This window comes from Tachypleus tridentatus, chromosome 8, assembly GCF_004210375.1.
Source record: "Tachypleus tridentatus isolate NWPU-2018 chromosome 8, ASM421037v1, whole genome shotgun sequence".
Classification (NCBI taxonomy): domain Eukaryota; kingdom Metazoa; phylum Arthropoda; class Merostomata; order Xiphosura; family Limulidae; genus Tachypleus; species Tachypleus tridentatus.
The window spans coordinates 141,356,986-141,382,006 of NC_134832.1; the positions used below are offsets into that span (position 1 = coordinate 141,356,986).

Here is a 25,021-nt window from a genome sequence, read left to right on the forward strand (position 1 = left end):
GACATAGAAATGGAAACCATGGTTGAGTCTGCCAGAAGGAAGTCGCAACAAAGAACCAACATGGATTAGATGAAAGAAATTACTCACGATAGAAGATAGATGCTAGGGTAAGCATAAAGGAAAGATCCTCCCAGCTTGGCTGAATGCACTAAAGCCAAAGGATGAGGAACCAGGAAACAAGAGAAAGGAAACTTATATAACATTTATATAACAGGTAAATGCTCCCAGTTGGGGAATATGCAACTAAGACCATACTCACTCATATAACTGGGGGTTGAGAGACTACTCTGTGGTCTTATCAGAATGAGACAAATGATCCACAATAAGATTAAAGGCCCATGGTATGTAACAAGCCAGCAAATATATTTGATGACTATGAGTGTAGAAAAGGAGATTTGAGTGCAGGAGCATTGGAACAAGGATTGAGTTCCCCCTTGACTGGTGCAGTAAGAGACAATCATTGAGTTGGTGGAATGAAAAATAACTGCAACAGCCTGCAGAGATGATAGAAAATGAATCATCACCCAATAAAAAGGTAAGAAGTACCAAAAAGTTGGTATCAAATCTACCTCTTCTAGAGATCCACTGCTAGAGATCTCCTGTATAATACAGTATACAATTCATCCTAACAACAAGGCAGAGAAGGTCAGACTGAAAAGAAGCTGGAAGGAAGATCTATAAATCCAGAGGATCTTTGGTGAGATGCATGTTAACTTGTAGTACTTACTGCAAAGAACTTATGTTGTCATGGCCCAGAGGGATAGCACCCTCCAATGATGCTTAAGTCCCAACAAGAGACAGAACCTCTCATGCAGGGAGAGTTGGTGCTGATATTGTCCTCCAAAATAAAAACTCCATGGATTGCAGACAAAGACCAAAAGGCTGGTGAACTCAACTGAGGTTTAAGTTGAAAACTAAAGTTAATGGTTTGTAATGTTTGAAATCTGACCATTCCTAGTCAAATATCTGTAGTTTTCCAATTAATAGGCATTTATTGCAAGTATAGCTTTTGAGGTTTTATAATATACTGACTGTAGTAACCTAATAATATAATTGTCTTACTGCATGTTGCAATGGCTTCCTTTAATAGTAATAAGGTGAGATCTCAAATATTCAGCTGGCAATAATATTGGCAATCACTATTATTTTACATACACATTTCAAAAATATGCATCTCTGAATATATATTAAACTGAAACAAACAGATAGTAAAATAAATATATCATAGCAAATCCATTACATGAACCACAAGGAGGAAGTTGATCATAAAATGATAGAAATAATCAAGCACAAACGAACTGGGCAAACAACTGAATCACCTGACAGATAGTATTAGGTACCAATGCCAGCCTAAGAGAAAGTGCTTAGAATGGGTAAATATGGTAATTATTTATGAAACTTAGAAAACAACCACAAACACAAGCAGTAGGAGTGCAAAATAAACTTTGGATACAGTGATTCTCATCATCCAAAACCCTGGAAGAAGACCCACATGAGAGAAAGTTAGGATTCCATGGTGAACTGAAACACATTAAGGAAACAACTCTGACAGTAGAGATTGACAATAAGAAATCAACCCTTGATCTTTTTGAGGATAAAAATTTGGAAAAGAACCCTGAAAAAACAGAAGAAGCATGCCTGATGGCACCTTGAAGAGAAGGACATCAAACCACTTTTGTTAGACATTAATGGGAAACAGGATTTTAGGGGGAGGTAAAGTAGTGGGCCACACACACAATAAGGCAGCAGGTACAAAGAAAAGGAAGGAGAGTCCTTTTGATAAAACAAATTACCCAAGGGTCAGTGGTAAGTCTCCCACACTTCTGGAAAATGAGCAAAACCTGGTTCCCACAGGATCCAAATTCATAGGGTAGACACCAGTAACCTGACATCATACACAGTGTCATTGAACAGATACAACATGTAGACATCATCCAGGAATGAGGAACAGTAAAGGAGAGGAAGGAACTGCAAAATAAGGAGGCAAGGTAAGGGAAGTGTGCAATCTAGTAGATTCAACACATCTCTAAAATGTTGTAGATCTTGGAAAAGGGAAGCACGATCCAGTAGAACATCTCAACCTAAAACATTACAACAACAAAGGGCAGATGAAAACAATTTGGACAAGCTGGTGAGTAGGATAATACAGACTTCTGCCAAAAAAAACTCTTGGAAAAACAACAGATAGCCTCAAACAACAACTGAATGGATGACACATAACAAAGGTGTATTTGTGAGGGAGAAACAGAGGAGAACAAATCATGGTTGATAAAAAAGAAAAACACTGAAGTACTGGGATTCAAGCCCTAAAGCAAGAAGTGAATCCAATTGTTGTCCATCAAGAGAGGATTTGCTGAATGAAACAATGATACACAAGTACACAAGCCTTTACAGCACGAGGGACACAGCAAACTAATGAGATTGATCTGCAAAATATAGCGTGGAACCCAATGTCAGGTAAAGGGCAGAATTAAAAATTCAGAAATAGGTGGTGCAATAAATAAGAAAGGGAAGGGATCAAATAGCAACACGGACCACAAAAATAAAGCACAACATACCTGTGATATCAAGTCTAAAAATGGTGACTGAAGTATAGGTGTTTCAACAGACTGAAAACATACCTTTACAACAAAAAAATAGGGGGAAACAATCCAAGTCCACATCATTCTGATCAAAGTCCTTGGGTAATGGCAGGATTGCTTGTAGATTGGGAAGTCCCTTCAACCCACGTGTAAGAAACCTACAGCAGACACTTTTTCAGCTAACAACACTGCACCTGCAGCAATTTTGATGAGCTGTTGAATACTGTACCATTCAGTAGCCATTGAAGTCAAAATATTAAGTTATGAATTCAAAAATATTGACAGTCTACTGGTAACTGAGCAAGAAATAGAATACACAATGAAACAGAGAAATCCAACTCAATAGTGGATTATAAACATTACTTTGAAATGTAAAAATCAGTGATTAGATATTTAAAAAATGCAATAGAGAAAAAAAAAATCTAAAATCAAGAACTAGGTCTTAACAGTTTTGTACCAATTCAAGAAGTATGGGTTCAACTGTACAGAATAAGTCAGCTGTGATGAGTGGAATTGTCGTGGTCCCACTGGTGGAGGGTTGTTTCTTGCTTACTTGCATGTTTATATGTAGCTAAATCATGTGGTTTATTGACATGGAATTTTAAGTATTTAGATATTCTTTCAGAATGTTAACTGACATGCAGAGTAATTTCCATTTTAAGATTAAAAAAACTTTCATGCATGAATGAATTTTCAAATTTCATAAGTGTAATCTTTAAAACCCACAGGTAATTATCAAATTTTTTAAGAAAAAACTTTATTTAATCTTTTACTTTCACAATCAAATTGGAATCTCTGTATGTGTATGATAGATTTGATCTGTTTTGTAGCCACCATAAAAAATTAGGAATTAAATATAAATTATGTTTTTTTCTTTCTATAGTGACTACAGATTATAACTTGAAGACATAAATGTTTAACCTAAATAGCTTAGATGTCGTAACATTATACATTTATAAATATTTATTTTTATCATGTTGACATTTCACTCATTTCTGGCTAAGACTAAAGTTACAATGCCAAGGTGCACGTGTACTCATGTTACCTTATCCAAGAATATAAAAAAAGTGGCCTGTCTCAGTTCTGTTTCAGTAGACTTGTATTTTACAAAATACTAACATGTTTTAGTTATAATGTCATATATATATGTATATACATTATTATTATTATTATTTACAAATAAGATTTTAGGTTTATTTTTCTTGAAACATAAAACAGTAAATAAAGAGGTAAATCAAACAATTATCTCTTCTAGTTATGAGCTTTGTAATTGGTTTCTGCTTGCCATAGCTTGCTAAGCTTTAAGAAATTGTACATGAAGAGGATGGAATGAAAATATTTTTTTTAGATTTTATACATACAATTGAGTAACCAAAAAAAATTTATTATACAGATGCCTTAGAAATCCATAAATAATTAATCAGGTTTAGCAACAGAACTGTATGTGAGTAAGAAAAAAAAATCAAACAGACTAAAAACCTTCAACTTACTGGCACTGAAGTTTATCTCAAAAGAAAAAAGCAACACCACTATATTTGACTATGGCCAAAAAAAAACAATTGTGGAACATTCCAAACTTTCAACTGGTTATACACATAAAATTAAGTGAATATAAGGAACCATTTCCAAAAATCAAAAAAAATTATTGTGAAGGAGCACTGTTTGATTCAGTACATTAGTGATATTATATAGAAAAGGTGGGTTTTTATTTTATATTCTAGCTTTTGCTTTATACTTCAACATCACAAACATCTACTTTGAACCAGTACTGCATTCAACATAACAAGTGACACAAAAATCAATGTTCAGATGTTTTTCAAATGTTTACTCTTAAGAAATTAAATAATGTATAATACAAAAATCTGAATTATGATCTACAGTTTGATATCAAACTTATGGTCATAAATGCATAATATAGTATTTGAATAGAATTTTTAATGCTAAGTCAATAAATTCAATCATGTGGCTTTGACCCATGACCCATCACAGTAAGGTTAAGACAAGTGGTACCAAAATATGCACATTAAATTTCCATTAAATTGAGATCAGCTCTAACTGTTAGAGGAGTCGAGTAATTATATCAAGTTACAGTATTTTTTTTACAACTGAACACTATCAATATTATTGTGTTTTTTCCAACAAATTAAACCATCAAAACTTCATAAAGATGCTCTGGTTTTTAATGAATTATTACATCATAGTACAAAGAAAGGGGAAGAAAAACCTTCTTTAAAGTAACTGATCTCAAGTTTCTAAAATAAGCAACCAATTACTAATTTCACAAGTACATTTTGTTCCTATTTGTAAAGTTTACTAATCAATAATAAAAATTCAGACAGGTTAAATATTCTAATTTAAATGGAAACAAAATTATGAACTTTCAAAAATATGACCATCAATTATTTTTAATTGCTGCTTCTGATCTGCTCAGTGTGGATTCTGTATAGTGGAAGACACATACTAAGTTTTGTTTTGTAAGATTTTAGGTTCTTGTGCAACAGTAACTATTTAACTATAAAATATAATACATCAACAGCATCATTTAGTCAGTGAAAAACACCCATGATACTTAAACAGTCTAATTCAATTAAACAAGAGAACCTGTATCACTCATGAATTAACCAATTCCCAACTTTCCATAAAAAATACAGAATATTTCAAATTTTTCTAAATTTTCCTGCAAATGTTCTTCATATAGGTACAACATTCCTTTGATATTGATTTCAAAAATCATATGTATATAATAATTTTATGCAGGTAAAAGTTACATACTACAATGCCTATATCATAAAAGCTTGTATCAGTTTAACCCTGTATCTGTGTATGTTTTAAGATATATGCACAAGTTGATATGATTCAAGCCCTTTCCCTCACAAATGAAATTCTGAATAACTGTTGATACAGATGTAGAAATTATGGGCCATTGCACTTACATCATTTGTTTGAATGGAATTATGACACTGTTAATAAACATGAAACACTATTTTAGTTACTAAATGTTATGTTTATTCATGTTTGTTCTTCCTTTGCTATCTTGTGTTTTGGTTATCTGTTGGATATCAGTACACCTGGATACCATACTAGATATGTCTTTGCAGCATTATTTACTCATGTAAAATTACCTGCAATATATTCATCATATCAGTACTTTTATACATCACTTATCACAGCAAAGAGACTCCCTGTACTTTCACAGTCATTTACTCAGGTCTGTAATAAATTCAAATAATTTACTCAGGTAAGAAGACCTGTAATACTTTCACATCATCAGTTAATCTGATAAAACAGATCCACAGTGTTTCAACGCCATTGATTAAAAATGCAACAAAACATTTTCATAGCAACATTCAATCTGGCCACAAGACCAGCACATCATCATTCAGTAAAAAAGGATCCGTAACACACTCACATAATCAATATGATATAGTCTGGTAAAAAGACCCACAGTATATAAACACTTTCTCCAAACAAAGTAATAGTTTTTCTCTAAATGTTTCAGTTAAATTCATGCACTTAAAACCATCACTGTGAAATTTTAACTTTAGCTTCAGTTGTCACAAATATAAGCAGAATGCTCAAAAACAAATTTCAATATTCATTCATCATGAGATATCAGGTTCTTACACTGTACATACATGTATTGATAATCACATTACGTTAACATATACACACACACCATAAACTACAGTGATTACTTTAAGTCAGTGTTTACACAAAATCCAAGACTATTCACTATCAGCTTCAACCTTGAAAATGTACTTTTAACTACATCTCTAGTTTGTTCATGTTTCTTAGTTTCTTCAAACACTAGTACAAAATCCCTTTACATAAACCTAAAGTACATAAGATGTGAAATTTTTAAATCTATAATACTAAAAGGTGCTGAGAAAGAGAACAAGAAACTACATTACAGTTTCAGCTAAAAACATCACGCGTTTCTACTCAAGCACTTTTAATCTTTTCTAAAGTTGTACATATAGAACAGTAATTAACTACCTATGTTCACTCCATTAGCTTCTACATTGTCTTCTTAACTTAAACTGTATTCATAAAACATGTTAACTTATTACCATAAGCTATAAACTTTATCTTATATACCTTTAATGATATAGTTTTTAGTTCTGCAAGGAGGTAGAGATCCATGAAGTATTCTTGACAGAAGAGACAAGCTCCTTTACTTCGGCCATCAATAGTGGAAGCCTATAAGAAACAGGCCTAATCACAGTTAATTCAGTTTAGTTTGTATTCATTTGTCTTGCTGTTACCTACATCATGAGAATTATCTGAAAAACTGTAAGTCTTGCTAAGACTACATTTACCAACATTGAGTGTATCATAATAAAATGAACAGTAGAGCTGAAAACAAAACATTTTAATAACTTTTACTTTAAAACTTCCAATGAATAGATTTGCACATCATGATATAAACAATCTTAGTCTTAGGTATTAGAAAGTTTACCTGAATTCAAAATTCACTTATTTGAAAATTCTGTTGACCCTGGTGTTAACTTACTTAATTTAATAACTTCAAATAAAAAATATAAAAATTATTTTATGAAAGATATGCTTTTATAATTTATTACTGTGCTCTAAGGATGATGGATATTAATTTACTTTCTAACTTGTTTGAAAATAGCTCCACCAACTGACAAATGTTGATGCCAGTTTCAACATTATAATATAAATAATACTAAAAATCTGATTAGAACCATATACAGCTCTTCTAAGTTTATTATTGAGATATTTCAACATCAGTTATATTTAGTTTTTCAGTATACAAGTTCACAGGACCATTATATTACAGCTGTACCATTAATTACTATTTACGAATGTTACACCAAATAAACAAGTAGTCAAAATTGATACAATTGACTAATGACAAATTAATTAACAAATATAAATTGGTAATTCTGATTATTGTCACAAACTCATGAAAATAAGTAATTCATCAAAATTAGGTTTTCTGATTGTTACTATTTTTTATTATACCAACTACCTAAACAATTGAATACTGACATTATGTTCGTTCATTGTTAAACAAGAAGGAACCTCTACCCTATTCATCTTAGGTAGAGAAACAAATTTTTAGCATTGCATGGGATTTTATTTAGCCAAGTTATGCATGAACAATTTTTATTGCTGCCAAGGGAATATAATTAATTAATAAGTCTTATGAACAGTTAATTAGCAAATTCTACCAATCACCCAGCTCTATATAAGAGCCTCATATAATTTAAAATCTTCATAGAAGTTACTAATTCATGGGATTTGTCTATACTTTGTATTACATTAGGTACACCTTTACCAGTTATAACAGTTTCTAATATTTTGATTTGATAACCATTTCCACCAGAAAAACACTTAACTGTACAGAACAAACAAACTTAAAAACATAGTCATGTTACCCTTTACTGTAATAATTAAAAGTTGCTAAATGGTTAAACCCATCTTTGAAGAAATGAGACAAAAAATGAAGTATTCCAAGTACAGTGGAGCGCCGTTAAGCCGCGGTATTTGGGGGGGTCAACCTGCTTAACCGCGGCTTAAACCTTTGTGACTGAAAAGCCGAAGTTGCCAACAGCTCCGCCGAGGAGCCTCATCTGGGCCATTGCGTGATCATTATATCGGATTATCGAATTAAAAATAATACTTTTATTATTGATCACTTTTTTCACGGATTTACCGCGGATTAACTTTAATGTATGGAGAGGTGTGATTCGGTAACAATGGCGGCCTCCATAAAGCTGACATAGAGAGCGGATAAGGTAGATTAACGGTCGATTTCTATTGTAATATATTTTATTTATTTCTCAAATTAAAGCAAATCCTTTTTAAATATCCCCTTGAAGTTATAAAGTCAGGATTAAATTCGTAAGCCTCGTTTTTACACGTTCTTAAATTAGCAGTTAGCTGTGATAATCCTCGCTCACAAGACTTGCTACAGCAGCTTGGGACTCAGCACATGAAACATAACAAAAACTCAACATACTAAGAAACCAAATATACACAGCCATAAAACTATGCTCACCAGATAAAATTAACAATGAATTAGACAAAATAAAAACAATACTTCATCAACAAGTTTCCTCCACAAACCATAGAAAACATTATACGCACACACCTAGACAGAAAGCAAAATCAACCAACAAAAGTAAACACATCTCACAAATCAAAAAATCACGAAACCATATACTGCTGCATACCATACATTCCTGACATCAGCAGACAAATAACCAACATTTGGCAAAAACTAGTAACAAAATATGATATTCCAGTTAATACCAAATTTCTTCAAAAACCAGGCACAAAACTGAGGTCTATACTATGTAAAAACTACACTGACAAACACCACACAAACATTATTTATAAAATACAATGTGATAACTGCCACGACTTTTATATTAGAAAAACAAGTAGAAAAAAGGAAACCAGATTCAAAAAACATAAAAAGTCACCTTCACACGTTTTCGAACACTGCAAGTCAAATAAACACAACATAACCATAGAAAACACTCAAATACTAAATAAAGAAACAAACATAAACAAATGCAAAATTAAAGAAGCCTTACTTATACAACAACTTAAACCAAAAATAAACCAATATAAAGGAACGCCTTTATACCTATATTAATATAATAAAATAAATAAAACTGTATATTTAAACATCTAATACCGCCCCCTACATTCCGACACTCAGTTACACAACCCCTTCCAAACATGTGGTCAGCTCCCGGTCAGTTACCTCTTTCTTTGTGAACCTGACGATGACCGAAGAAGGTCGAAACGTTGTTTGCTCTTCTATGTAAAATATTTTCTCAACCCAAACAAGCCGTTTTTGCATATATATTTCTCTACAAGTGGGTTTTCTCGACGTCACTGAAGTTCAGGTTTTGATTTTAATGAAACATCAAATTGCAGCTTTAACTATGTTAGGAAGCTGTGGCTATTGGTCATCACTAAACTGAAGCTCCAAGCTTTAATTTAGCCATGACTTAGTAAGCCATCAATAATATTTTGTAATTACCATGCTAACATGATTAAAGCCCAACAATTTAACAGGTTTTGAGGCCTACTACAATAAAACAACACTGAGTCACACAGATTTTATTACCATACTAACATGATTAAAGCCCAACAATTTAACAGGTTTTGAGGCCTACTACAATAAAACAACACTGAGTCACACAGATTTTATTACCATGCTAACATGATTAAAGCCCAACAATTTAACAGGTTTTGAGGCCTACTACAATAAAACAACACTGAGTCACACAGATTTTATTACCATACTAACATGATTAAAGCCCAACAATTTAACAGGTTTTGAGGCCTACTACAATAAAACAACACTGAGTCACACAGATTTTATTACCATGCTAACATGATTAAAGCCCAACAATTTAACAGGTTTTGAGGCCTACTACAATAAAACAACACTGAGTCACACAGATTTTATTACCATACTAACATGATTAAAGCCCAACAATTTAACAGGTTTTGAGGCCTACTACAATAAAACAACACTGAGTCACACAGATTTTATTACCATGCTAACATGATTAAAGCCCAACAATTTAACAGGTTTTGAGGCCTACTACAATAAAACAACACTGAGTCACACAGATTTTATTACCATACTAACATGATTAAAGCCAACAATTTAACAGGTTGTGAGGCCTACTACAATAAAACAACACTGAGTCACACAGATTTTATTACCATGCTAACATGATTAAAGCCCAACAATTTAACAGGTTTTGAGGCCTACTACAATAAAACAACACTGAGTCACACACATTTTATTACCATACTAACATGATTAAAGCCAACAATTTAACAGGTTGTGAGGCCTACTACAATAAAACAACACTGAGTCACAGATTTTATTACCATGCTAACATGATTAAAGCCCAACAATTTAACAGGTTTTGAGGCCTACTACAATAAAACAACACTGAGTCACACACATTTTATTACCATACTAACATGATTAAAGCCAACAATTTAACAGGTTGTGAGGCCTACTACAATAAAACAACACTGAGTCACACAGATTTTATTACCATACTAACATGATTAAAGCCAACAATTTAACAGGTTGTGAGGCCTACTACAATACAACCACACTGATTCACACAGGTTGTGAGGCCTACTACAATACAACCACACTGATTCACACAGGTTGTGAGGCTCACTGCAATACAACTACACTGAGTCACACAGATTTTATTGCATAAAAAGGTTTATATTAGAGTTTCAAAAAAGTCATGACATATCTACAAGATACTTTACCAATAAAATGAAATAAATGTTACAGAATTCAGCATAAATTTTAATATTATGAAGCTTTATCCAAATCTTCTTGTTACACAACCTGTCAAAGCACATATTTAATAAGCAAACACTTATGCAATTAACCTGTATAACATGTTTGTTCTGTTTGAAATACCTCTACCCACTGACCTCTGACCTTTATCCTGCTTAAAAAGCAAACTGTGTTGGGTGTGTCTGAATTGCAGAAAAACAATGTAAAAAATGGGTTACCCCACATTACTAATGAACTGCACTTGTTACTACATGCACAGTATATGAAATGTTTTTTCACAACTTTTAAAACATTAGTATTTTGACACTAAACCAAGTCTAAATGATACATATATTGCTTGTATAACTACTAATCTGTAACAGTTATAGTAGGTTTTGATATCTTAAAATAAGCATCTTTATAATATTAAAAATATGTTTATGCATATCAAAACTATAAAAAAAGCAACACATCTGAATTTAAAATTAGAAATTTTATTATTTACACACTACTAGCATTGTCAGTAATGGGGAAAAAATGGTATTTCTCCATTTCAATGTAGAACTGCAATTTTTTTCCTTTACATTAATATAGAGGTTGATATTTCTTTAACATAGGACCCTTCCCCACTGTTTTTTCACAGATTAACTACTAACATTTCCATCATTTGCAAGTGTATTTGACTCACAAAATTATCCATTATTACTAGAGTCCAGAATAAACAGGAAATGATGAGAAATCCATTATCACACACCCAGATGGAAAAGTGCAACAGGAAAAACCCTGAAAAAATACACTTCCAGAAAAGCAAGAACAAACAGAAGGTTCTCTCACTGAAAGTCAGTTAAGAGAAACATCTAAGATCAAAAACAAAGCTTCCTACCAAGATAATATCCAGATAAAGACAACCAGGAAGAGAAATGGTACAGATTGTTAATTTTAATAGAACAACCAGTTTGAAAAACTGGTTGTTTAACTGCCTCTAAAACTAAAGTCTCATAAGGTCTCTACAGATGTTGGTAGAACTTGAAAGCAGTAGAAATGTAAATATTACTTATAAAAAAAGAAATTGACATTTAATAAGGTCCTAATGTTAGCTCTTCCAAAAATGGAAAGGCCTTTATCCACAATGTAAGAGTGGAAGGGTATATATCAGATATATGCTGGGGACTTCAGTAACACAAATTATCATGGTTGAAATTATTAATTATCAGTTAAGATCAGACAATAACTGACCATGTTAAATATGCACATTTTAATACAAATGAAGAGAAAAAGAGTTGAATCAAACAACTCTTCCAAGCCACACAAGGCTTAATCTAGAAATGAGGGATAACAGATGTGTAAACCATTATGCAATGGCAGAAGCAAACACTGCAGAAGCATGGTTTTACAAAACAAGATAGAAAAAATGTTCAATGTTGATTCATAAATCTACAGTGCCAAAAAGATATAAATGGACTTTTAACCAAAGTGTCTGAAGATAAAGCCTACTTATCAAATATTTAACATAAAACCTAGCCAACCACGTTCATAGAAGCAAGATGCATCAAAATGAAACAATGACAAGCATGCTGTTGCAATAGAGAAAAGATTCTAAACTTATGATTCTTAGACCAATGGTGGTTCAAGAGCTTCCTTCAGGTGATTCACAAAAAGGTCTCTTAATAACAGAAAAGAAGAGATCATAGAAAGCCCAACACTTGAGAACTTACAAATTCAGCTATATAAGCAGGAAAAATGTATATAAATTTGCTGAAAATCTTAAAGCATAATACAAATTTTGAGTTAAACTAGGAAGATGTATTCTTTACTTTGAAGTTTCCATACATTGTAAAATAATGACCTAGCTGGTGGTTTCTCTATCAAAGAACAATTTGAAACTTTATTTAATGTAAGATTAAGGTCAGAATTTCATAAAACTTACTAACAGATTTCTGGATTCACAGAACTGGAAAAAACCCAAAACATGCATACAATTTTATGACATTTTACTACTATATCATTTTCTACTATGTTTCAGTGCAAGACAGGTTTTTTTTTTTTTTATTACTTATGACTCTAAAATCCAAATACAAAAGCAGAAGTGCTGAGCCTCACCTGAAGCTAAAGCTGATGAAAAACATGATTTTCCTCATAAAAATAGGTAAACTGAGTATATTAAAATCTAAAAAGAGAAGGTGTGTGGTTCTAAATAATATTGTAATGAATTCTTATGTACTTGCTTTGTTTTATCAGATCATATTATTATGTGACCTCTTGAGTCCCACTTATCCCATTCTCCCAAAAGAAATTTCAACTATTTTACATACAAATTGAAGATAATGTCAGAAAATTAACCAATCAGAACAGGACACAATTGAAGTATGAAAATATAATGAAAAACATGGAGTGAAAAGAATAATTTCCATAGCTCTAATAATTAGACCAAGATGATCATTATACAGACAAAAATTATATCAGTTTTAACTGAGAATACCCACCCTTCAGGCCTCTGGAGCAGAAACATAAGAATGTTAAAAGATAAATATTTTCACTTTTGTATTGATAATTTTTAAGGGTATTCATTTCACAACTTTGCAACATAACTATCTGCCACATTTGAAGAGTTGTTTTCTTTTCTGCCATTTATCATTGTTTACTTGTGAAAATAAACAATACATTTGGGACAACTGTTTTTCAGTATTCTTGATTTGAATAGATAAGAAAAAGTAGTAACTGATGGATTTTTTTTTTTTATGTCATTTGATTTATGATTTTTGTAATTGTGTATGCAAAATTTCCAACTCCAAGACCATCCTTAAGACTCCATTAGGGGCCTTTGATTCCCTTCAAGTCCTGAGCATTTGAAGACTGCATCAAACTTTACAAACTTTTCAGGCAGCATCTGTAACACACCATTACTAACATCAGTATGTAGGAAAAATCACAAGATAATTCCCAAAAACCTCACCTTTAAATCACAAACAAGTTTCTAATATGTGCTTTAGAGCAAGAAACAGACAAGATCAATGTACTACAGAATCACCCAGAACTATCTTGATGACCTGAAATGTGGAAAAGTGCATGGGAAAGAAGAGATAAACTGAATAATCAAAGAGATAAACCTGTTTAGTGTGTGACAATAAAATAGTATCAAATACCAGTTAAAAAAAGAACTCCAAGAATCTTTACAAGCATGAAGCACAAGCTAGAAGAAACCCTACTACACTGGTAATTGTACAAGTGGATACTGCTGATCATGGAGGGTTTTCCACTGAACTACGAATTGATGACACAAGATCACAAAATATTGCACAAAACACTTGGTCAATGATTTGTTGATGAACTTGTACGTGTACCTAAAAGTAAGATTGTTTTTTTCTCAAGATGATCATGTTTCTGTATGTAAATAAGTACCTATTAGAAATCTAAATACTTTAGCATAGTCTAACTAAATGATGAGTAACCTTTGCTATTAATAACCTAGTTACTTTAACATAAAACTTTTGCAATGAAGCAAAAAAAAAAAGATAATACATTTCTCCTCTAAGCATTTCAAAGGGTCTTTACAGAAGTAGAAATGATGTTATATCAATATACTCATAGCAGGATGTCTCAATATTCACGGTTCATACTTTAATAAAACATCGTAAATGTTACTCACGTGTCACATGTTTACTGTTTTATATAAATCCCTATGGGACATTTTTATACATAAATACATTTTAACACACCCTTAGGTGTGACAGAATAAATACATTTAAGCTACCTTTTGATAACAAATGTGATAAAAATGTTGTGACTATTTGCGCGATGCACACGGCATGGCCCTTGTTTAGAACGCTAAGCCTTGTGAAATAGATTTAGGTCAACAAACTTGGGACCTCTACACCTGACACTGAGCGAATACCGTCGGCTGCACCGTTTCTCAACATCGCACAGATAAGCAATGTACTGGAAAATAGGACTAAACAGAAGGGCGTTAAACACTATTTTATTATCATTGTGGAGTCACCACCATACAGGTATACAGTTCATGGTACGGTCTCGCACGAGAAGCCTGAAGACAGTTTGTATCGATTCTAAATATACTGAATGCCACTATATCACATGAATTGACCCTATTTGATTTACAGGGGGAAATTTATTTGCATACAGTACACATTATATATATAAATCAATGTTTGAAAGATTACACTAACATAATAGTTCTTCCCGTTTGTTTCTATATAACAGTAATTTTTATTACAATTTAAAAATCATTAACCTCAGTTTATGTTGGTGTTCAAAGTTTTGATATTTTTCGATATTTAAAGGTGACATATACATTTGTTGTGTTCGTTCCTACAGCTCGAGATGTATTTCCACAACGTTTTGAAAACGGGAAAAACCCATGTGAGAGATGCACGAAAATATTAAAGTTACAACCACAGAATATTCACACTACTAGAACCTGGTGTGTAATAAACACACCTTTCAACATAAGCAAATTTCCTCCAAAAACCGTTGAAAAAATTACACACACATACCTAGATCAACACCTTACAAACAATAATAAACCCAAGAAACTATAAAACTTTGCACTGCTGCATACCATATATTCCCGATATCAGCGAAAAAATAACCGACATTTGGAAAAAACTTGAAACAAAATACATCCCAGTGAAGACTAAATTTATTCAAAAACCAGGTAAAAAAACTGAAGTCCACATTATGTAAAAACTACACTGACAAAAACAACAACAAATACAACGCAACAACTGTCACGACTTTTGTATTGGAGAAATAAACAGAAAAATGGAAACCACATTCAAATAACATGAAAAAACACCTTCACACGTGTTTGAACACTGCAAATCAAATAAACCATAGAAAACACCCTGATACTAAAATGGGAAACAAATATAAACTCGCAAACCCAAAGAAACTCTACTTATAGAACAACTAAAACCAAAATTAAACCAATATAAAGTAACGCCTTTATACCTACAATAATTAATAACCTAACCATACTACAACGCCCCCTACAATCCCGTACCCGTTTACACTCTTGTCCTTAAGACAAAATGTGCCCGGGAACGGTCAGTTGTAAATACTTTGTTAAGATGACCTAAGAAGGTCGAAACGTTGTTCTCTATTTTAATACTCACAGCAGCCGGCTTGAGATATATCTGGTCTCGTTCTATTAGGCAGTAAGATTTTTGTTGATAACGTTTTCTGTTTCTACAACACTACCTGCGCTGTCTTAATGAACACGCAAATCTAGTTTACATAATACTCCTGTTCCTTCTAAAATCGACCATTTTTATTTCAAGTTTTTCTTTGCCTTCATTTTCTGAATATTCCTCTTCAAAACTAGTTTCGCTCAGTTTACAAGAAACAAAATTACACACATACTTGTAATGAAATGTCAAACAGCGAGTTCCATCTACTGAGCAAATAAACCCAGGAAGGAAATCACCACGTTCCAAGATGTAAAATAAAAATGTGGCAAAAAGTTAAAAACACTCAAATTACTGACGTGAAACTTCCGATTCTGAAGGAATAACGCCATATCACACAGTGTAATGAAGTATTTCTAACAGTATCGATACTACGTCACTTAGAAAAATGCCTAAAACCAATTCGACTTTTCCAGGGCTGCTTCACCTGCATTAAGCCTCCTTGCAAAAAAAAACAAAAAAAACTGTTTGTTTATGTTTGTAAAATGCCGGTTTCTACAAAAGAACTTCCCAAAGTAAGTTCAGTGAATTACCTGACAAGATATTCAACTTATTCTTAACGTCAATGCACTTGTTGGAATGAGGCATCTCGCATAAAGGTTAAAACTTTGATCCATATATATATAAATAAATATACAAACATATAAAACAAGTTTGCACTAGTTAACCTGGTGAAACTGTTTAATATTTGTTAATCCTTTTTGTGACTTGTTTCTGAGAAAGAAAAAATCAAAGAATTTACAAACCAAAATCTTATCTGATCTTGTAACATGAAAAGTTATGTGACCACAATAACAGTTCATCTGATTTCAGAGAATATTTGGAACAGTTTAATTACACCCATGTATTTACTATTTAAAGTTACTAAACTGTTATAATTTTTGCTTTTACCAACAAAGCCAGAATATGTATGTAAAACTTAAAGTTGAGTCCTAAATGCTATATTAATTATATGAATGTCTAATTAAATATTATACCCAAATATGTATCCTTTATCTTCAAAAAAAAAAAGTAGAAAAAATATTGCTTTGATATGCTGACATCTTAATTACATACAAGTTTGTACAATGTAGCATGTATCAGTATCATACAATTGGCTCTGACCTCAATTCATACACTTAAAAAAAACCCTGAAAACCTGTGTTAAAACACTATTTCAAGACAGTTGCAATGGAAACTTGCAGTTAGCATGTGTTGAGTAAAAAGAGATATGTTATTGTGATTGATTGTGGCAGTTCTATTCACAAGAATTATATCACCATAAATCTAAAAGCAAAGAAAGCTACAACACAACAAGGGTGTTGTCTAATTTGTACAAATCAATGCCAAATAAGTTTTTCAATCAATACCATTACTCATTGGCTGGGCTGGACAAAATATTCTATAAAATACTGTAATTATACACAGTACAATACTTTAAAGATCAAACCAGCTATATATTTCTGCTTTATTTACTTGGAAACTTAAATCAGATTGGGTGACTGACAACTAAAAGATGTAACTTAATAAAAATGAAAATATATTTTTCAAACTCTTAGAACAACAAAGACATCGTAAAAATGGCAGAAAATTGTTTAATAAAGTAGTTTTGCTATATTTCATTTAGAGGGAGAAATCTTTCCAATATTTAAATAATTGTATGAATGTTTTTTATACCTTGAGTTTATGTTACTAATTTCTGAAGAATGCAGATATCTAAAACCTTACATTTTTATTGTCTTTTCTGTTGTCATCTCATACAATCCAACACTAAAAGGTTCCTCGTGCTTAAAATAACTGAAAAAAAAAAGAGTACTCAGAATATTATGATGAAGGAAATGCATTTGAAGTCATTTATGGTCCAGGTTTTCTTAATTGGAGGGAGGGAGCAAATGATTGGTACAATCCATATATTGAAGCATTTATACAGAACATGTAAACAGCAAGTTTCAGCTTCAATTCTAAAAAAACTTGATGCTTGTTTTATATCTTACGAGAGTTACCATCACTATTATGTATAAGTATCCTCCATATGAATATTATATACCTATACTTTTTACTTACTCACCATTCAATCTTTTAATTCTCACAAAATCAATTTTCTGTTTAATTCCTGTAAAGTGGTGGCCACCAATACTGACAACAGCAACTCATTCTACAAGTCAAACACATTGTCAGGAAAACAAAACTGTCTTAACTGAGACCTGGTCTATCTTATCCACATCTTCAGTTTGTGTCTTCTCATCCTGTTATCTTCAAATGATAACAGAAAACCATGTGCCTTTACCCATCCTTCCCCTGAATATTTTAAATTGATCCATGTCATTCTAAAATTCCTCAACATCCTCAGTATAGATCAAAATATCCAAAAGTTTAATATCTTCAACAAACTTTACAAATTATACTCTATTAATATCTAAAGCCAAAGCACTGACCCCTGAGATACACCCTATTATATGATGGTAAGTACTAAGGGTTAAGAGACTAAGAATAGTTAAAGCACCAGGACCAAAGTTTTTCTATTTGTGCTTTAAAGGTGGTCAAGGAACAGATAAACAAACCTCTCTTTAATTTATGATGCATCAAGCATCTTAGGATAACAGAATTGTTAACATCCCTCTTATTTCCAAATGGAATGATAAACGTTGTCTTGGAAAGTGTACACCATTTGCTCCTCCACTACTGAAGAATGCAGATGACAACTAATTCCACAAGCTAACCATCCAATAAGAAAAGTGTTTTAAAAATTGTAAAGGCATGTCCTTTCATCCTAATATTTTATCATTGCACCACACAGCAATCAGTACCTTTATCGCAACTAATCCCCACACATAATCTTTTAAAATTTCAGTAAAATCACTGTCACCCTTTTATTATCAAAAGAAACTAAGAGATCTAAATTTATCTCTATAATTTAACCCTTTCATTCACAGAATTATTATAACAGCCTCCCTGCTGAACTATTCCCAATAAGTTACTACTCTATCTTAATAAGATTAAAATTATAGTGCAGTGTAGCCTTCATTTATTTACTAATTATACACTAAGTATTGTGAATGTAAATAAAAAAACAAAGCCCAGAGAATTAATTGCTGAGACATCAGTTGGGCTATTTAAATTATTAATCACTATAATTAATTAGTTTTTGATTATTCTAACAACTAAGTTACAATTAAATATACCAACATGAAAATAACGAAAAATTATATTTTCTGATACTACAATTTTTTATTATTCCGACTATGCAGATAAGTGAAATATTACTTTTACTTGTTCTAAAGCACAAGATGTAAGATATTTGATTTCTTGTAAAATACTGGAAAAAAATAAACGCTCTTAGCACTTCATTTTTAACTGGTTAATCCTTCTTTTTATCAATATCTAAAACATTTAGGTAAGTTTTGACATTTCATATAAAAGTCTTTAGGACCAAGTATATTGCTAACATCTGTAAAAACAGGATAGAAATGTTTAAAGGCCTGATCATCTCATACCTTCAAACAAAAGCACAGGATTCTGCTTTCTTTAACCAACCTGAAGAATCTTTTTTGTTTAACATTTCCACCAGTTAAGTAATTTGTCTTTGATTTATTATCTTATTTTTAAACATTAATAACATCATAATGCCATCTCTAGATATTTAACTTCGATAGTAGAAGCAAGTAGAAATACTGAATTTAAAAATGTTCTTGTAGTCCTTTACTGTATGCAATTTTCATGAAGTCTCATTTTGGATATTGTTCACTTTGCTAAAGAAGGATCACGATGTGTCAAAAACAGCACACAGGTAGATGTATCATATCTTTAATTTCAATCATGTAGGCCACACTAAGAAGCTTAGAGTTTTGGACATATTTACTCCATAATGCAAGATAACTGGAAGTCTTGATTAGATGTTAAACATTATTAGCAACTTAAAAAGTCTTACAATGCTTGAGAAAAGTGGAAAATTTGAACTAGTATAGTAGAATTAATAGTTTTAACCTTCAGTAGTTTATATTGCAGATGCAAACTATTTCTGACAGAAATGGTTTCTCCAGTATTCATCAATTTATGAAGTAATTACCTAGAAATGTGGTTTGTCATAATACATACGTATACAGTTTATTTATACAATGCCAACAACTATAATTTATATAAGTAATAATTGGTCTCAATCATCACCCTACCAATATTTACACTGACAAGGGGATACAAGATTGTTGCCACTGGAACCTATATTAATTCTGAATATAAGAGGATAAGTTTTAGCAAGTATTTACTGATTAGTGGAAATACTGTTAAAAATTGTTATTCTTATATTGTTGAGAGTTTTTTGACCGATCATTTTCCAATTGTTTTATGTATAGACATTTTATCGGATCTAGAACATGTCTCAAATGTTCAAAAGATTAAGTTTAATGAATTGAGTTCTTGTTTGAATTTTTCAGATTGGTCCTGTGTTATGAATTGTTCTGATGTTAATGTTGCTTATGATAATTTTGCTGAAGTGTTAACTGATTGTATTCAAAGTTGTACTACTACTGTTTCTGTGTCACGAAAGTTTAGAAAAATTAAGCCATGGATTACCAGTGAATTGGTTTTGTTAATGATTAAAAGAGATAAGTTAAAAAAAGAAAGTACATCAATTTCCTGATGATATTTATCTAAAGATTAGATTTAAGTGTTTAAGGAATTATGTTGTTAGCTTGACCCATAAGACTAAATGGACTTATTATCATAACCTGTTTAAGAATGCTAAAACTATTAAACAGAATTGGAATATTGTTAACTCTATTATTGATGTTAAAAAAAAAATAAGAAATTTTGTAATTTTGGTACTACTGATTTATCTGATTTGAATTATTTTTTTGTTAATGTTGCTAAATCTACTTGCTCCAATCCTAAATTTTGTTCTCAGGGCATGCCTCCTGCTCCTTCTTCTTCTTGTTATCTATATCCTGTTACTGTATCTGAAACTATGAATAATATTTTCTCCTTATCAAATTCAGCTTCTAATGGTGTAGATGGTGTTTGGTTAAGATTTTGAAAGCTAATGCTAATCTTTTGCACCAATTTTGACTTTTTTTAATTAATTTATCTTTTACTCAAGGGAAGTTTCCTAATGCTTTAAAGTTATCATTGGTCATTCCTATTTATAAATCTGGTAATATTTCTGATTTTACGAATTATAGACCTATTTCCTTATTAATACATTTCTCTAAACTATTTGAAAAATCTATGAAGATTAGAATTTTATCATTTCTTGATAGACATTCAGTTTTGTCTCCTTCTCAATTTGGCTTTCGGCCTGGGCTTGGAACGGAGGTTGCTGTTGCTAAACTTGTGGAAGTATTACAGAAGCTTTGGATTCTGATCTTCATCCAATTGCTGTTTTTCTTGACTTAGCCAAAGCTTTTGATTCTGTTAATCATAAAATATTGTTAAATAAATTATCTTATTATGGTTTTAGAGGCATTGTTTTGATTGGTTTTTTTCTTACTTTCACAATAGAAAGCAATCGGTTTGTATCCATAATAATTATAGTGATTGGCTTACAATTAATGTTGGAGTACCACAAGGTTCTGTTCTGGGCCCTTTATTATTTCTCATTTATATAAATGATATTCTTTACCAACAGTTTTTGGAGATATCCAAGCCTATGCCGATGATATTGCTGTTGTTTATAGTAAGCCAAATTTAATTAATGAAACCATTATTTCTAGTGATCTTAATAAAATTAAAATTGGCTTTTCTGTAATGACTTATCCTTAAATATATCTAAATCTTTTCTTCTTCAGTTTAACCTTTATGGTGTCATTCCAGCTTTTCCTTCTATTTTTTATCATTCTAGTGATTGTTATACTTACCCTAATTGTAAGTGTCCCAAATTGACTCAAGTTTCCTCTGTTAAATATTTAGGAATTATTTTAGATCGAAAATTAAATTGGCAATTTCATATTAATTCTTTAGTTAATAAATTAAAATATAGTTCTATGCTAATTTTGAACTTAGTCATTGTGCTCCTTATCATATTTTGTTAAGTGTATATTATGCTCTCTTTCAATCTTTCTTACAATATTGTATTTCAATTTGGGGTGGCACATATAAGACTTTTTAATTCCTATTCACAAGTTGCAAAAGTGTTTTCTCTCTTATTTTTACTCATAGGCTTGATACCGATTTCAGTAAATTTAACTCCCTCTTTCATATGATAAACTTTATTTATATTTTTTAGCTTTATCTACATTGCATGTTTCTTTTAAGAGGCCTTTTAAAGTCACTTCATATTTTACACGACTTCAATCTTTTTTTCCAATTAATGTACCCACACCACGTAAAACAGTTACACTTCATCAATATCTTTATTTGGCACCTCGTATTCATAATTTTATTCCTTATAGTATAAGATCTTCTATTAATCGTGTTAATCAAAAGAAATACTTAAAACAATGGATCTTAAATACTGATGATAATATTCTGGGAACTTTATATTGATTTTGTAAGTTTTGATTTTACTTTATTATGTGTTTAACCATCACAGGACGAGTTAACTCTTTGTTGATGGTTTTATATTGATATTTGATTTTTTGTGTCTAATTTATTGCTTAATAAATTTATTATTATTATTATTATTATATGATTCAGAAGCTGAGCAACAGTTAAACAGAAAAGTGCATTCAGTTATGAAACAAGTCACCAACCAATTAAAATAACTTATACAAAATGTCAACTTTTATTATTTGTCTTCATTAAAACATTAATATATAAGCCAGCAAAAATAATTAAAAGGTCACAAAATAAACATATTTACTTAGAAATCCTGTAACTCCATGTTTTTGGTTAATATATGACCAAAGGTGATATTCTATTCTCATGTAATAAGGTATGTTTACACTGTAGCTGTATGATTGACTTAATTTTCTATGATCACCAATTACAACAGTTAGTAATATGTAAAATAACTGATTAATTGATATTATACAATTAAACTGATTAACACTACAAAAATAATAAACTAAACAAAATTAGTGCTTCCAGTTTTTACAGTTTACAATTACCCAGGTAATCATAATACTACCATTATGATTTCTTATTTTTCATTAAATGAAGGTTTTCAGATTAACATGTTATAAATTGTAAAAATAATCATGGAAAGGAAATGACCATTTCTAATTATCACCATTTGAAATTATGTTAAAAGAATCAAGTTTCATATGAGAAAGATCTATTAGTTGAACATAACTGAATAATAAGACCAATGATTAATAGATTATCAAATTCCATTAACTACAAAGTTCTAATTTATGTAGTTATCTTTCATCTCGAGAAAAATGTTACAATTATAAGTTATGATGAGAATACTAAACTTTGAACTTAGTTATTTACACTATTGTAAACTGTTAGGGGGTCTGGAAGTTTTTTATAGCTTGTTTGTTTTAGTGGTGGAATACAACAATGTAAAATGTGATAACTTTTGGCTTTTCATGCCCTTATAGACACTTGTTTTGTGGTGAAATAAATTTTTAATGTACAAACATTTGGAATGGCTTGCTTATTGATAACATGCATACGTTATCTTAAAGTTTTGTTGAATACCCAAATAGTTATATTCATGAGGGGCTAGAATGAATGTGGTTTCAACAGCAAGTGAAGAAAAAAGTAGCCTTAACAGGCTGAGTGGTCTTATATCAAGATGCTTATATTTTTTGTCAAATCATATCAACCAATCTAATAGTATCTGGCTTCATTTAGTCATATTTTTAATCCTGGTTTCCTTACAATTTACAGTGTTTGCACACTTAGTAACTCCACAGTCTATAACTATAGTGTATACTACTCTTAATAATTGTAATTTATTGTTGCTTGTCTTTTCCACATTCAGTTAATGAGAACTAAACTAACGTGAATTACTCGTTTATACTTAGGGTCACAGATTTATAAAAAAAACACATAAGAGAAACACTTTTTATAAGTACATAATAACATAATACTTCTAATATTATTATAAAAAATTGGTATCACATTATCAGAGAAAAGTTAAAAAACTGTAAAATAACAGACCCAAAGCAGGCTCATTTCTGAATATTCACTAGCAGTAAGCTCCGAATTTTCTATTTCTGTATTCATTTTAGACGTGAGTAGTGACAACTTATCCAGCATTACTGCCGTTTTCGATCCAGCAAAGATGGCCTTACATGTTTTTACATCACCAACGACAGTTTAATGTATTAATAACTAATACTGATAACCAATATATTATTTATCAGTAAGTGTCAGTATCAAAGACGTTAGTAATCACTGAGCTTAATTTAATTATAATATTTCAAATATTTACTCACTCTAATTATAAGTTCTATCTCGGGAATATCTTGCGATTCACTCCCATCAAGACTACCATCATGATTTTCGGAATCCGACATTGTAATCCTTCTCTAAAATCCTTTATATTACTATATTCACAATATCTGCCGCAAAGTTAAACCCTACTCCTATACCCACTTCCACTTCCTTCTTCAGTAATATCGCCCTCTAACAACAAACAACTAAATTATTAAAATACAAAAATTAAACAAATTGTTAAGAGTGCATGAGTTACAAATAAATACTGTGTTTCTTCCGCAAGTTCGTAGAATTACATAAAATTTCAAACTCAAATGGGTATAAAAACGGAATTAATCTTTTGTTCGTTACGCGTAAGTCGATACGCAAAAGGCCTTCGGTAGTCCTATTTTGAGCTAAACGATGAAGAGTACAAGATTCTCTGAAATGATATAAATACGCAGTATAATCGGTAGTATACTGGTAAAATGGTACTTGAGCTGTTTCTGTGTTTAATAGCATATTTCATAACTTATAATTTACCTTTAAAATAACTGTTTAATAGTTGCAATATTTTACTATTTAATTGAAATATATTATTTAATTAATTATTTTAAAATAATTAATATAAGACATGTGATTTTCGTTAT

The 25,021-nt window shown here is 31.2% G+C and overlaps 1 protein-coding gene across 4 annotated transcripts in view; it reads right to left on the bottom strand.

The window, feature by feature from the left end:
• The window catches only part of LOC143223629 (chloride intracellular channel Clic-like), a 33,419-nt gene extending 8,651 nt beyond the window's left edge, over nucleotides 1-24,768 (bottom strand). The window contains exons 1-3 of one of the 4 annotated variants that reach the window (XM_076451827.1): nucleotides 24,392-24,537; nucleotides 17,799-17,867; nucleotides 6,681-6,782 (exon numbers count right to left, since the gene is read on the bottom strand). In XM_076451827.1, the coding sequence (XP_076307942.1) occupies nucleotides 6,681-6,725 (45 nt within the window). In that variant the 5' untranslated portion in view covers nucleotides 6,726-6,782; nucleotides 17,799-17,867; nucleotides 24,392-24,537. Of the gene's footprint in view, nucleotides 1-6,680; nucleotides 6,798-17,798; nucleotides 17,868-24,113; nucleotides 24,195-24,391 lie in introns of those variants that run through there. The other 3 variants (XM_076451825.1, XM_076451826.1, XM_076451824.1) reach the window with 3 other exon arrangements.
• Nucleotides 24,769-25,021: the final 253 nt, after the last annotated feature.